The 16,008-nt window shown below is 48.2% G+C and overlaps 1 protein-coding gene across 1 annotated transcript in view; it reads left to right on the top strand.

Annotated features, from left to right (window-relative positions):
* Positions 1–4,820: 4,820 nt before the first annotated feature.
* Positions 4,821–16,008, top strand: part of RPH3AL (rabphilin 3A like (without C2 domains)) — a 135,491-nt gene continuing 124,303 nt past the window's right edge. Inside the window, 2 exon segments of the mRNA XM_030296523.1 lie at positions 4,821–5,221; positions 5,673–5,770. Coding sequence (XP_030152383.1) covers positions 5,094–5,221; positions 5,673–5,770 — 226 coding nt within the window. The 5' untranslated portion in view covers positions 4,821–5,093.

Below are 16,008 nucleotides of genomic sequence, written 5' to 3'. Positions count from 1 at the left end.
CTCTCATGCCTGACTCCTCTGGGCACAAATACTCTCTGCCTAAAGGTGTCCTTTGTAGACTATGGGCTGATGCGGGTCATGCATTCCAGATCCTAAAGTGTGCTGGGCACCTGGTTCATCAGCCAACCTCCTCAAGTTTTGCAGAACACGGCCCTCTGCCCCTGATGTTGCTTGACCATGACGTAACACTTCTTCAACATAATGGTCTTTTGAATCACAAAAATAATTCATGTTGATCTTGGAAATTTAGAAAACACACAAAAACACAAGAAAATAAAAGCCAGTGATTCCGAACCCCCAGAGATAACTGTTGTTTAATGTTTAAAAATTGAGATCATTCTATGTTAGTGATTTTACAACCTGCATTTTGTTTACTCATCCATAACAATAGTGACTGACATATATGTAACACATTTTTCTTTGTTCAGTGTCCTCCTCCTCCTCCTCTTCCTTCTTCTTATCATTATTATTAAACATAGAGAAGTTTCTGTGTGGTATTGTGGGCTGAATGTTTCTGTTCTCCCCAAATTCATGTGTTGAGGGACACCTGGCTGGCCCAGTCAGAAGAGCATGCAATTCTTAATCTCAGGGTTGTGAGTTTGCACCCCATGTTAGGTACAGAGATTACTAAAAATCAAATAAAATTTAAAAAGTTCATATGTTGATGCTCTAACCTCCAATGGGATGGTATTTGAAGATGGTGTGCTCAGCAGGTAGTTCCGATTAGATGAGGCCATGAGGGTGGGGCCCTCATGATGGGATTAGTGTCCTTGTAAGAAGAGAGACCAGCTTCCCCCCTCTCCCTCTCCCTCCCTCCCACTCTGTCTTTCTGTCTCTCTCTCTCTGCTCTCCTTGCACAGAGGAAAGGCCAAGTGAGCACACAGCAGTCAGGTCCCTGTCTGCCAGCCTGGAAGAGAGCCCATACCAGGAACCAAGTTAGGCAGCACCTTGATCTTGAAACTTCAGCCTTCAGAACTGCAAAGAATCAACATCTGTTGTTTAGGTTGCCCAGTCTCTAAGGCAGCCTAGCTGACTGATAACTGTGTCTAAGTCCTTTCATTTATGATTTCTTCCTCTGCTTGAGGGTTCGAAAGGACTTCCCCACCCCAAGGTCAGATAAATATCCACCTGTATTTTCTTCTGGTTCTTTATTTGGTGTCCGCTTTTCCATTCACCACTCTCTTTTACGTTCAACTCTAATCCGATCGAAACTTATTTTGGTTTATCATGTAAGATAAGACCCTGATTTTATCGCTTTACAAACTGTCACCAGTTCTTTCCATTTAATTTCTTTTCCCACCAGCTATATTTTAAGTGGATTTTTTGAGTATATGTTACAATCCTGTTGTTCAAAATTCAACAGATACAATTGTACACCTGAAACTAATATTACACTATGTGTTAACTAACCGGAATGAAAATAAAAACTTAAAAAAGACCTACAAAATTCAAAAGATACAAAAGACAAACAGTGAGATTCTCCCTCTCTTATCCCTTAGCTTCCCGGTTCCAGAAAGGTGTTACTAGGAGCTAGGTGTGACTAGGTTATAGATTTTGGTTTTGGACCCTAGGTATCCTTCCCCCTCCTCTGGATGGGGGCTTTATTATAGTGCACAAACGTATAAGCTTCCAGGCTTTCTGTTTCTTCCATGACCTGTCTCTTTTTCCTCTACGATTACATTTTTTATTTGTATTTATTAAAAAAAATTTTTTTAATGTTTATTTATTTTTGAGAGAGAGAGAGAGAGACAGAGTGCAAGCAGGGGAGGGGCAGAGAGAGGGAGGCATAGAATCCGAAGGAGGCTCCAGGCTCTGAGCTGTCATCACAGAGCCAGACTTGGGGCTCAAACTCACATACCATGAGATCATGACCCGAGCTGGAGACACTTAATGGATTGAGCCACCGAGGTGCCACCAATTACATTTTAAAAAATAAATTTTAACATCCGGTAGTGCAGATTCTTTGTTGAAATTTGCTTGGCTATGCTTGCCTGTTTATTCATTCTATATGAAATTTATAATCATTTCATTGTTTTTCTACAAATATCAAATATAATTTGGAATTATATTAAATCTATAAAATAATAACTGCATCGAGTTTTCCTATCTAGAAATATGGTCTGTCCTGTATTTATTTATGCTTTCTTTCCAGTCATCTCTTCTTTTGTAGCGTGCAGTAAAGTTTCATAGATTTCTTTATGAAGACTGTAAACATTTCTTCTTTAGTTTGTTCCTAGGTGGTTTATGTTTTTTGTTGCTCGGGAATAGGATCTTTTTTTTTTTTTTATAAACATTTTATTTTCAACTGGATATGTTGGAATATAAGAAGTTATTTAAAAAATTATTGTGGGGCGCCTGGGTGGTGCAGTCGGTTAAGCGTCCGACTTCAGCCAGGTCACGATTTCGCGGTCCGTGAGTTCGAGCCCCGCGTCGGGCTCTGGGCTGATGGCTCAGAGCCTGGAGCCTGTTTCCCATTCTGTGTCTCCCTCTCTCTGGCCCTCCCCCGTTCATGCTCTGTCTCTCTCTCTGTCCCAAAAATAAATAAACGTTGAAAAAAAAAAATTATTGTGAGGGGCATGTGGGTGGTTCAGTCGGTTAAGCATCCGACTTCGGCTCAGGTCACGATCTCGCGGTTCTTGAGTTCAAGCCCCGTTGTGGGGCTCTGTGCGGACAGCTCACAGCCAGGAGCCTGCTTTGGATTCTGGGTCTCCCTCTCTCTCTGCCCCTCTCCCGCTTGCGCTCTGTCTCACTTTCTTTCAAAAAGTAAACATGAGAAAAACTTTCTTGAATTATTGTGAAATGGACGTATAAAAGAGCACATAAAACATTTTTTTACAGTTTAAATAAGAATAATAAAGCAGACATATGCCTAGCCAGCTTAAGAAATAGAACACCTTTAGAAATTGCTTTTATACCTCTCCTTAAATGGATCTCCCTCTTTCCCTACCGCCTGGGGATGCACTAACCTGGATTTTGTTACAGTTATTAACCTTCTGTCCTTTATAGCTTTCCCGTATGGGTTTATGTCCTTAAACAATACATCGTTTGCCTTTTGTATGCGTTCGAAGTTTTATCAATTGAATCACACTGGATTCCAAATTTTATTTTTACTTATTGATTTATTTAAAGTTTATTTATTTTTACACTTGATCTTAGCCAAAAGGCCGAGAAGCAATTAAAGTTTATTTATTTTTAATTTTTATTTATTAAAAATTTTTTTCAATGTTTATTTTTGAGAGCGTGTAAGTGGGAGAGGGGCAGAGAGAGAGGGAGACAGAGAATCCCAAGCAGACTTCACCCTGTTAGCGCAGAGCCCGACGTGGGGCTCGATCTCATGAACCACGAAATCATGACCTGAGCCGAAATCAAGAGCTGGACGCTTAACTGACTGCGCCACCCAGGTGCCCTTATATATATTTTCTCTCACATGTCTTACTTCTGTTAAGAGTGGAATTGCTGGGGGGCGCCTGGGTGGCGCAGTCAGTTAAGCGTCCGACTTCAGCCAGGTCACGATCTCACGGTCCGTGAGTTCGAGCCCCGCGTCGGGCTCTGGGCTGATGGCTCAGAGCCTGGAGCCTGTTTCCGATTCTGTGTCTCCCTCTCTCTCTGCCCCTCCCCCGTTCATGCTCTGTCTCTCTCTGTCCCAAAAATAAATAAACGTTGAAAAAAAAAAATTAAAAAAAAAAAAAAAAGAGTAGAATTGCTGGGTCATAGGTTAGGCCTAACTTTTTTTTTTTTTTTTTTTAAGAATCAGGTCCATTCAGAAAAGCACACACATCCTAAGTGTACTGCTTGAATAATTTTTGCAAAGTGTATGCAGCCACCTAGCCATCATCCAGGTCAAGGGGTGGGATCTTGGCCCACGCTGGGCCAGTCAGCCAGGCTGTCCATTCTGGGACCTGGCACTTGTGCCGAATGAAGCAAGGAGGGAAAGGATTCTGCAGGGGAGCTGAAGAGACTCTGAGGCCGGGACTCCCGTGGCTACTAGTGTTCCTGTTTCCTTCTACTTCAGCTTCAGCTTTGCCATGGAGTCTGAGCTATCAGGCGTCCATCCCGCCCATGGATTCCTTTGTGTTTTCACGTCAGCCAGACCTGGCTTCTGTTGCTCACAACCACAGACTTCCGGTGGGTACAGCATGCCAGACCACTAGCCCCCACCTTTTAGTGGATTGTGTCCCTCATATTGCTAGCATCATCTTAGCAGTAGAATCTGCCTTTAACCAATCCCTGAGTTTTTACACGACCCCTTTTGAACCCTTGGATTCCTGGGCTGACAAGGTGAGCTCTCCAACAGGTAGTCACTTTATCTCTAAACGTTGGTTACAAAGCTGCTTCAAACGTTTGAGTTTAGTGAATTGTTGGGGTTTTTTTTTCCCCTCTAACTTTAAATTTAGTTTGCAATTTTGCAACAATTTTCTCTCCATCCCCAGTGGAACGTTAATGGAGAATGCTTAATTTAGCAGGTGAAATGTAGGAGTGTGTATGATTTTCTGGATTTCGTTTTTGGAAACCAGGTTCATTTCTTTTGCTCCTCCATGTAGAGCGCTGGGGGACAAGGTGAGGCCGTTCAGGGCGGTGACCACAACACGAGGGCCAGACCCCGAGTTCTTCCACACCACCCCTCAGGGACCGTTTGCTTGAGAAGGCTCTACATCCAAATCGTTCTACTCTAAGTGGGGCCTCATTTAAAAGTAAGAAAGGAAATGAATTCGCTTCTGGTTTCTTTTTTAATGTCATCGAATCCCACAGATTAGTGACAGGAAATGACCCAATTTCCACTGGCATCTGGGTTGTCACAGTGCTTGTCCTCATTAATGTCAGGGTCTGGGAGAGTATTTGATCAAGGGGAAAGTGCCATGGGTGAAGTTCGTGAAGAAAAGGTCAGAGATGAATGTGAAATTCTGTCTAACCCCAGATGATGAAAACCAGCCCAGCCTGCTGTGTCTGGGAGCAGCCACCCCAGTGGCCCTCATCTTCCCAGTTTCCATCCCACGGCCCTGCTGGACAGCCGGTTCCCGTCTCGATCTCTTTCCATCGGTTCTAACCCTGATGGTGGTTTTCCTTGTTTGCGGAAGCCATCACTTTGGGGTCTGATGACCCTGGCCTACACACGAAGAAGTTTCTCACACTCTCCGGGCTTGTTAGGCCCTTACACCTGTGACTTGAGCTCAGCAGAAACAGGACATGGTTCTTTCCCTGTCTTGAGGGTACTGCTGAACAGGTGACTAAATTGCTTTGAGTATCTTTTTTTTTTTTTAATGTTTATTTTTGAGAGAGAGAGAGAGGAAGAGAGATGGAGTGTGAGTGGGGGAGGGGCAGAGAGAGGGGGAGACACAGAATCCGAAGCAGGCTCCAGGCTCTGAGCTATCAGCACAGAGCCCGATGCAGGGCTCGAACCTACAAACTGCAAGATCATCAACTGAGTCGAAGTCGGACGCTCAACCGGCTGAGCCACCCAGGCGCCCCACTTTGAGTATCTTGCTCGGCCAGAGCTGCAGGTGGTTGTGGGCATGGTGTGTTTGCCAAAGACCTTTTTGCAAGCCGAGCGTCCTACGAGGGCATCACACAGAGCAGGCCTTCGGTGTACGTGGTTGATGACAGCAGTTTCTAACAAATGGACGTGAAGTGTCTTGTGTTCGTGTGCTCAGTTTACTGCGATGATTTTCAAACAGGTGGAAGAGGAGCACCTCCGATAAGCAGCCTCCTCTGGTGGCACACAAGCGCGTCACGGGCCGGGATGGCCTCAGACTTTCCACAAGCCCATCTTCAGGTCTGGGTCGTACCATGAACGGGGTCACCCTCGACAGGGCGACGGGGGATAACTTGGCAAAGGAGGGGACTTGGGAGTAAGAAGGCCCTGTGTGGAATCTAAATTGCCTTCGCTGAATTGACACTTTGCATCCAGGTCACCCTCTGAGGTCAGAGCAGACAGGACAGGCCAAGGGACCAGCTGGACCTCAGCTGGGCCCGAACCTCACTTTGTGCAGACCTGTCCAGAGCATGGGCCAAGCAGCCAGTCAGGGGCTGCAGGTTTGCACTCCAGGGCCCATTGCCCTAGAGCAGGTTCACCGTGCTTCACTGTCTATGGTGAGCCCTGCTAACAGATGGAGAACGTGGATTCAGAGCATTACGGTTGGAAGGGGGGGAGGCGCGTGGGATGGACAGCACATTGAGGCAGCCTGGAAGGAGCTGCACTCGAAGGAGGGCTAGGTGGCAAGGGGGCATGAGTGCTGGGAATGCAGGTTTCGTGGGGATAAGAAGGTAAGGCGGCAGGTGGGAATCCAGGCAGGTTCTCTGCAGGAGGCTCACCAGGCGCTCATGGGGTCCTGACACACAGGCTGGGCCAGCGAAGTGTAGAGGATGAGGCCTCAGTAGAGAAGAGGGGCGCCTGTAGCTGGGCCAGAGCCAGAAGTGCTCAGTGTCTGGAGGATGTGGGTGGGGCCAACCTGAGCAGAGCAGAAGGGGATCGCTTCCTGGTGAAGGGCTTGGGCTCTGGGTTGAGGCTTGCAGGTTTCATCCTGCCTCCAATGCTCTCTCGCCTCGAACGTCTCAACGCCTTGAAACGTTGCTTTGCCTCTGTGGACCTCAGTTTCCTCACCTGTAAAATGGGAGTAACGAGAAGGTCTCCGCCTTGCGACGAGGACTAAATGAGAAGTGTTGCGCGAGCACGTAGGACAGTGCTTGGCACGTGGACAGTGCTTTGTCACGATCAGTAGTATTGACGCCTCCCTGATTTGGCCTCACGGGTGTGTCTAGGCCTCGGGGCTGCCTGCAGGGGGAGGTTCACGCTCACACTGAGAGCTGCTGCTTTGATTTTATCTCGAATCCCGTGACCCATATGCTTGCCCTGTTTCTGCGGCTGCAAGGCTGAGTCAGATGTGTGGTTCAGGTTAATCATCAGATTTCAGGTGGCATCTGTCTCCTCTTTCTGCTCTCTGCCTGGCTTCTGTTCTCTTTGATCCCTGACTTGTTTATTTGTTATTGCATTTAGCCCTCAAGCTGCCTCAAGCCCTCCTTGAAAGAGGCAGTTATGCATCTTGAGTAAATAAATATAATTTGAGATCATACGTGGAATCAGAGTCACAGTGTAAGGAGGTGTGCCCCGCCTGCTTGTGCCCCGCCCTCTCCTCTGTACCTGAGTCGGGGGGATTGGTTGAGGCAGCAAGAAGGACCAGTCCCTGGGACAGGTTAGGGTGCACCCCCCTCCGTAGCCCCACTGCAGAGAGAAAAACCAGATTCTTCTGGCTGTGGAGAGGCACCGTCAGGCCTCTTGGGGGTTGGTGGGACAGTGGGTGGAGGAGGAAAAGACTAACTCTCATCAAGCATTGCTGTGTGCCCGGCACTGCTCCAGGCGCCTCAGCCACTCCGGGCTGCCCTGGGAGGCTGCTCCGAGAGGTGATTATCCCAGTTGTGGGATGGTAGAATTCTGGGCAGTTCATTCTGTAAGTCTGGAGGAGGGCTGTGGATCTGCCATAGAATCAGCTTAGACCCGATGGTGGGCCATATGAAGGACCGGATGGAAGAGCTTCCCCAGGACTTCCTTGTGCTCTTCAGACTTGCCAAGACATATGTCTCAGTCATCTATTGCCACAATGTTGCTGCATAACAAACCACCCCAGAACCTACCAGCATATGGCAGTAAGTGTTAATTCCTCCTCACGTATCTGCGGGTTGGGTGAGGTTTGGCTGACCTAAGCTGCTCTCAGTGGGACTTACTGGCTTCAGGCTGTGAGTTGGGTTTAGGCGTGTTCCATGTGTCTCTCACCCCACTTGGACCAGTGGCCACCAAGGGCACGTTCGTGTCCCGGTGACAGGCAGGAAGGCAAGAGAGCAGGCTCAGTTGCACTAGCGCATTTCAAGCCTTTGCTCACATCATATCCGCTGACATCCCGTTGGCCAATCCCAAGCCACGTGGTCAATCCCCAGCCAAGGGGCGGGGAAGTACGCTGCCCGCCATCAGGCCATGGCGGAGTGTGGCTATCTCATCCTATCGCCGGGAGTGAAGAATTGACACCAATAATTCAGCCTACTTGGGGATGAATTTCACTCATTTGCTCAGGAAATTTTTTTTTTTTTTTTGAAAGACTATAGTGTGCCACTCACTGTGCTGCCCCTGGGGATAGAGTGGTGAACAAAGCAGGCCTGGTTCTTGTCTTGTGGAATTATATTCTAGTGGTGGAAACACACACAAAAGAGCTACTTCTGTCCTGGATTATTTAATTACAGCTGTAATCATCACTACAAAGGAGAAGTAAAGAGCACAGGAGGGTAGGTATAAAAGGGCCTGACCTCATCCAGAGAGGAAGAGATGGTTGAGCTCAGAAATGAAGGGGAAAACTTAATTAGCCAGAGGATCCTTAATAAGATTAACTGCTGACTTCTCATCAGAAGCCATGGAAACCAGGAGGCAGTGGGATGACGGTCAAAGTGTGGAAAGAAAAGACCATCAACTAAGAATTCTATATCCAGAAAAAGATCTATCCTTCAGAAATGAAAGAGAAATTAAGACATCCCAGATAAATAGAAACTGAATTTGTTGCTATCAGCCCTGCCCTACAAGAAATGCTAGAGGGAGTTCTTCAGGCTGAAATGAAAGGCCCCTAGACAGGAACTGAAGTCCACAGGAAGAGATCAGGAGCACCTTTAAAGCTATAAATAGATTTTCTTTGTAACTCCTTCCTTCCATCTGCATAAAGCAATGGTCACAAAACGGTGTTGGCAGGGTAATAACATACAGAGATGTAACTTGTATGACAATAACAGCACAAAGGAGAGGAAACAGCTATATTATAATGAAGTTTTTGTGTATGTTGAAATTAATCTGGCATTAATTAGAACTGGGCCATTTTAAGTTAAAATGTCAATTGTAATCTCCAGGACAATCGCTAAGAAAATAACTAAAAAATATGTAATAAAAGAGAATTAAAATGCCATGCTGGAACGTCCCTATAAGGCATTAATGCAAGAATGTAGGAGTAAAAAGACTATGACATATAGAAAACAAATAGTAGGGCACCTGGGTGGCTCAGTCAGTTAAGCGTCTGACTTCAGCTCAGGTCATGATCTCTCGGCTCATGGGTTCAAGCCCCGTGTCGGGCTCTGTGCTGACAGCTCGGAGCCTGGAGCCTGCTTCAGATTCTGTATCTCCCCCTCTCTCTTCTCCTCCCCAGCTCGTACTCTGTCTTTATGTGTCTCTCAAAAATAAATAAACATTAAAAAAAAAAAGAAAAGGAAAATAGCAAAACGGCATAAATCTTATCAGTAAATATGTTAAATGCAGGTGGAGTAAATACTCCAGTAAAAAGAGATTTTACCAGAATTAAAAAAAAACCCAGCTCTATGCTGTGTACAAGAGACACACTTTAGATTCAAAGATACACATAAGTGGAAAGTAGAGGAGTAGAAAAAGATATGCCACGCAAGCAGTAACTAAGAGCTGAAGTGGCTCTGCTGACAGCAGGCAAAATAGTTCAGACAAAAAAAGTTACTAGAGGCAAACAAGGACATTTTGTAGTGAATGGTTGATCAATCAGGAAAACATAATAATCATAAACATGTATGCACCTAACAACAGACCCCCCAAATCCATGAAGCAGAAACTAACCGAAACGAGAGGAGAGCTAGACAATTCGACAGTAATCACTGGAGACTCCAAGGTTCCACCTTCAGTGATAGATGGACGGGGCAGGCAGAATCAGCAAGGAAACACGAGACTTAAACAACACTGGAAACCAGGCAGACCTCACAGACGTCCACACGGTGCTGCACCCGTCAACAGCAGAATACACATTCTTCTCAGGTGCGGGTAAAGTGTGCTCCAGGAGAGACCATATGCTGGGTCATGAAACAAGCCTCATTAAATTTCAAGGGATCGAAATCCTACAAAGTATGTTCTCTGACTACAGTGGAATGAAATTAGAAATCAGTAACAAAAGGGAATTGGGGAAATTCACAAATATGTGGAAAGCAAACACTCCTAAATAACCGATGCGTCAAAGAGGAAGTCACAGGAGAATTTTGAAAATACTTCAAGATGTATGAAAAGGAAAATGCAACATACCCAAACTTAACAGGATGCAGCTGAAGCAGTGCTTAGGAGGAAATTAGTAGTTACAAATGCCTGTATTAATAAAGAAGAAAGACCTCAAATTAATAACCTTCTACCTTAAGAAACTAGAAAAAGAAGAGGAAACTCAATCCAAAGCAAGCAGAAGGAAAGAAATCATAAAGATTAGAGCACAGAAAAATGAAAGAATAGAAAAGGCCACCTATTATGTGGTGCCATTTATATGAAATGTTTAGAGTATGCAGAGCCACAGAGAAAGAAGGGAATTAGTGGTCCCTGGGGGCTGGGGGGGGGGGGAATGGGGAGTGCTTGCTGATCTGGGGTGGGTTAGTGAGGAAGATTTGGGTTTTATCATCAGAGCAGTAGGAAGCCACTGGCAGATTTGCACAGGGAGTTCCATTTCAGGGCTGCACAGTGACAACAGATTGGAGAGGGTCAGCAGTAGGTCTGGGGAGGCATCTGCGGTAGCCCAGTTGGGAGGAGCCTGCATTTCAGGGAGGTTATTGTTCAGGGTCCCCTGGCTAGTTGGAGCCAGACCTGGGTCCTTCTGGCACAGAAACCTCTCCCTTGGTCACTGATTTGAATCCCCCTGGCTGGTTTTGGTTTTTTTTTTTAATTTTTTAATGTTTATTTATTTTTGAGAGAGAGCAGAGGAGGGGCAGAGAGAGAGGGAGACATAGAATCTGAAGCAAGCTCCAGGCTCTGAGCTGTCAGCATAGAGCCCGACATGGGGCTTAAACCCACCAACCATGGGATCGTGACCTGAGCCGAAGTCCAACACTTAACTGACTGAGCCACACAGGTGCCCCGATGTTTTTTTTTAAATGTTTATTTATTTTTAAGAGAGAGAGAGAGAGAGAGAGAGAGAGAGAGAGAGAGACGGAGGGAGGGGCAGAGAGAGAGGAGAGAGAATCCCAGGCAGGCTCCACACTCTATCTTATTTGAACTGTGAGGTCATGACCTGAGCCGAAATCAAGAGTTGGATGCTTAACCGACTGAGCCACCCAGGTGCCCTGCCCCGGGTATTCTTAATCAACCCAGAGAGCGGCTGAGATCTCCTTGCGTAATGGGAGCGTGGTAGGGAATGGGCCTCATATTAATCAGGCTGACTAGGGCTAGCTGGTTGCAAACAGTAGACATTGAACAAAAACGGGAATTTTTGCCAGGGCACTGGAGTATCTCACTGAAGCACAGGCCCCTGGAAGGTCTGAATCAAGCACACGGACCAGAGACAAATGCAAGAGCCCCTTCTCTGACTCGTGTTTGCGCTAGCCGCTAGGTCATCTCTCGCTTTCCTCACTGCACACCACCCTTCTCTTTCCTGGGTGTCTCTACAAGTGGAAAATGGCCCCTCCATTAGCTCCTAGGTTTACATCTTATTGTTCCAGAGAACAGCTAAGTTGAGACTTGAGTCTCTTAGCCCATTTCTCAGATTGTCAAGAGGAAGGACCTCAACATGCCAGCTTGGGCTGGGTGCACCCCTGGGGGGTCAGCTGGGTCCAGGGGGCTGGTCACCGTGTAAACACTGGGCTTCTGCAGTCCCTCTAAAGGCAGCTGGGCAGCTATGGGAAGGCCAGGGAGGAGAAGGGACATTGGATGGGATGCCAGGTTATCTTATGACAGGATGTCCCCACCCCCGCCTTGGATAATTCACTGCCTAGGACTGGTCTGCCCCTCCAGGGATAAAACTACATGAGACCTTTTGTCACTTGAACTGGTTTGCAGACACAGCCCCCTGACTGCCTGCCTCCTCTCCTCTTTTGGCCTTCACTTTCAGCTCTTGACTGGGCAGGGAACATTCTAGAATTTGGAATTAGTCTTACCACCTTTGAGAATTCTGTCAGTTCCCCCAGAAAAGAACATTCTAGAATTTGGAATTAGTCTTACCACCTTTGAGAATTCTGTCAGTTCCCCCAGAAAAGAACATTCTAGAATTTGGAATTAGTCTTAACACCTTTGAGAATTCTGTCAGTTCCCCCAGAAAAGAAAGTCCTAACCCATGACCTGCTGACAAACTGGTTGAAAAGGACCGGAGTTATTTTCATTGTCTCACTTTCACCTGCTGTTTGAAATGAGTGGCCCTGATTCAGGTGTCCTGAAACCCTGGTGATTGTGGCATAAATGGGCCTCTGACTGGGGACGGGAAGGGACAGGAAACGCCTGTGCAGTCGGCAGAGACGTGTGTGAGGGTTGGTCTCTGTCGACCTCGCTCCGACCCACCCACGGTTTCCAGCCTCTGCTCCTGCTCTTTCCCTGATGCGTGGCGGCCTGGAGCCCCTGGCCCTTCCAGCCAGGGGGAGGCGGCCGCCGCCATTTCCAGCCCCAAGGAGTGTGACCGATCTTGATGGCACTTTTTCTCTTGCTGTGAGAAGCAGGGAGTTGAAGTCCTTCAGGCAGGCACTGCTCTGAGACATCTGGGGGGGGGGGGGACGAGGAAGGACACTGCATGCAGATGGAGGCTCTGAGGCACCTTTCTCTTTGAATTCCTGCGGCATTTAGAGGAAGCCATGCGGCGTGGCGTTTTCTCACTTACGGCTGGGTGCTGGTTGCCCAGAATGTTGTTTTCAGTGCTGATAATGATGTCGGCGGCATAAGCTGGGGGCTTACCGCTGATTAGCAGTCACGAACCTTCCATCTACTTTCTGTTACAACCAAGCGAAGCAAGTGGGGCAGATTGTCTTATGTGCATTTAGTAGTTGGTAAAACCTCTGGTTGCCCGGGGTGGGGGTGGGGGTGTGAGTAGTTCTTCTCCTGTACAGTCACTGCCGGTCAGAGCTCAGACACAGAGCCGGGCTTCTCATCTCTGATCCCGGCCCGTGTTCACGGCGGGGCACGGCGGTGTCCTGAGTCCTTTTAGGCAAAGACTCTATTTCATCCTTCCTGGTTTTTCCTGTGTGCCGTCTACCCATCTCTCCACTTATGCCTCCATCTTGTTCCATAAAGGAATCAAGATGCCCACAAGACTAGAGCTTTCTCTATACATCTTGAATATAAAAGAAATACAGAGATAGGTATTTATAATAAAAGCATAAAGGAGATACTATATGCCCGACCTATATGTGGATGTTTTATTTATACACACACATTTGTGTATATGTGTATGTAATTAAATACAAACCCATAAAAATAAGATCAGGAAAAATGCAGATTCACTAGAAGGTCAAAACCGGGAAGAGAGTCGGACTACGTACTCAGGCCATAGACCTGTACACAGTTTGCTACATCGAACCACAAACTTCTCTCTGAACTAATGAGCAGTCAAAGCAGGGAAATAATATTATTTGCATGCTTCATGTGATCTATAAGGAAAAGGATACAAGATGCCAAGTGCTTTTCCAGGCCATTAGATCTGAAGGAAATTTCTTGCCTGGGTGGTCATCTACGGGACCCCAGGTGGCAAAGAAAATACGGGATGCGGGTGGCATTGCCGTAGCTGTCTGCTCCTGCTCCCGTGGCGGACGTCACTAGTCAGTCATGGCCCTTTTCCATCCTTCTAGCATGTGCTCCGGGCAGCCATTACCAGTGATCTGGAGTCGACGTGCCAGATGAAACCCACTTGCCATGACCACACGGGGGGTGATGGCAGTGTCGGGAGTCAGGAGGGGACTCTGAGTAGAGAGCCACGTTGTCTTGACAAGCACTTCTGCAGGTGTGACACAGGCGGACCTGTCCTGTGTGTCTGTCGTCGGAGATAGAGTTGCTCGGTGCCAGCTGGAGTGACCCATCAGGGTGATAAGAGGGGACAAACGTGTCTGGAAGGACACAGGGGCACACTAGGAATTTCTGACTCACTACAGTGAGTGACTCACTACGGTCACTCATGTGTTCCTCAGACATTTAGCAAATACCTATTATTATCTGCCTAGAAAGTGTGCCTGACCTACTGTCCTCTCCCCTCTGGTGCCGGTCACTTCCTCAGAGACGCCTTCCTCGACTTCTCCTCTAGTTCAGAGCTTACACACTGGCCACTCTGCACCTTTCTCTCATGGCCCCATCACAGCTTGGATTGATCCATTCGTTTGTGTTGACTTGTTTGGTGGCCTTGTTGCCCTTGAGTTCCGGTGTCTGTCTTCTTCGGCCCCAGTGCCAGCACAGGTGTGGCACGTAGAAGGCGCTCGGTCCATAATTGTGGAATGACTGGAAGAAAGAACAAAGAGGGCACAAGACGAAGCGGATGCGGACTGTCTGGTGGAAGTAAAGACGAGGACGAATACCAACATCAGGGGGCAGGTCCTCAGCTCTGAAGGGAGGGGACGGTGAGGAGCTAAGGGACCTCAGGGGAGGAGAGTCTGCTTCCAGAGGGACAGGGAGATCAAGGAGGGCTCGGTGTCGTGTCGCACCATTCACTGTGTCTGCAAGGATGCAGGGAGGGACATCTGGGGCCCTGGGGGCAGCCAGAGCCAAGGCAGAGAGGCAGAGCTGGAGGCGAGAAGGGGCCAGAATTACTGGGGCAGTGCTGTTAGGGCAGTGGCGGGGAGACGGGGAGCCAGCTGCTGGGGCTGTGCCCACGGGCTTCCTGAGGGGGTGGCGGCAGATTTGTGGTTGGAGCAGGGATGGGGTGGGAGGGACCTGAGGCAGGCAGGGCAGGTGGGAGGAAAGCTGAGGAAATTAGCCAAGTCGGCCCCAGGAGTGGTGAAGGCAGTCCCTGGGGGGACCTAACAGCCTTCACTCTTCAGTCTCGGTTTACATCCTGCCTCCCTGTGCCTGTCAACCCTGGGGGGCCACCCTCTGGCACGTTGGGGGGCCCAGGACCTCCTCTGAGCCCCGGCCATGCCTGCCACCCCCTGCTGGCCTGGCCTGGCTCTCCAGATGGGCTTTGTCCAGCTGGGTCACTGCACGACACTTTTCCAGTTTAAAATAGAATATGTATTGATCGTATTTGTAGCACGTTTTCTTGAACACGGCTTTTTTTAATTGCTCTTACTTTCCAGAAACAGATTTATTTTCCTAATTTCCCCCCTCTTCAGCTTTTTTAGGTGTTTTTTTTTAGTCACTTACATAGGGAACTTTTATTTCCTGTGTATATCATCTATCAAATTACTGTCTTTCATGTATGAGTCATTCAGTTTATCCCTTCTGGCCTCCGTCTTGCGAATCTCATATACGGACTCACTGAACAATTTGGTACCTACTTCCACATCCAAACGTCCGGTGAGGTTGGGACTGGAGCCTGAGAGGATGCAGCCAATGGGCCTTTCTGCTTGTGATTCCCATGTGACAGGATGATGCTGGATTCAGAGATGCCGGAGGCTGCTCACACTCCCCACGTGTTCGTGTGGAAGGTTCTTGAGTCGGCATGCAAGGCTTCCTTGCCACGTTCCTTCTGGTGGTACTGGTCCCGAAGACCGGCAGACCTGGGGTGGTTAGTGGCGGAGCCTGAGCCCAGACGTGGAGCCTGGCAGATGAACCGGGGTCTGGGATGACCTGGGCCAGCTTCACGTATCCCGGGGCACGAACGGCGGTGAGCCTCCCGTAGCGGTCTGTGTGGATGCCGGGGGAAAAGGTCACTCGTGGTGACACCAGGGAGGCTGCCATACCATTCAGGGGTCGTGGAAGAAGCCCACCTTGGAGGGGCTCCCTCTGGGCATGGGGACGCTGCAGAGGAACCCAAGCAGACCTGGGAATGATCACGGGGCACTTCAAAGGGGAGCAGCCACCACCCTGGCGTCTCCGCTGCTGGCACAGACCTCCACGGGGGCAGTTGAGCCCTGGAGCAGGAAGCTCGTTTCCAGGGCGTTTCAGCTAACATGCCAAGTTCACTCAAGTTAGCGTATGTGTTTCCGTTCCTTCCCATTCCTGGAGAGGTGCCTTACTCAGGGCTCTTCATTACAGCCAACAAAGACCCAGCTTAAACTACCTGAAGCAAAGAGGAGACTCTGTGGACCTGGCAGCCTGGGAATCAAAATAGTGACTCAGGTATGGCTGGATCCAGTGACTGACGA

This window comes from Lynx canadensis, chromosome E1 (genome assembly GCF_007474595.2).
Source record: "Lynx canadensis isolate LIC74 chromosome E1, mLynCan4.pri.v2, whole genome shotgun sequence".
NCBI classification, from domain to species: Eukaryota; Metazoa; Chordata; class Mammalia; order Carnivora; family Felidae; genus Lynx; species Lynx canadensis.
This window is presented reverse-complemented; position numbering and strand designations above follow the sequence as displayed.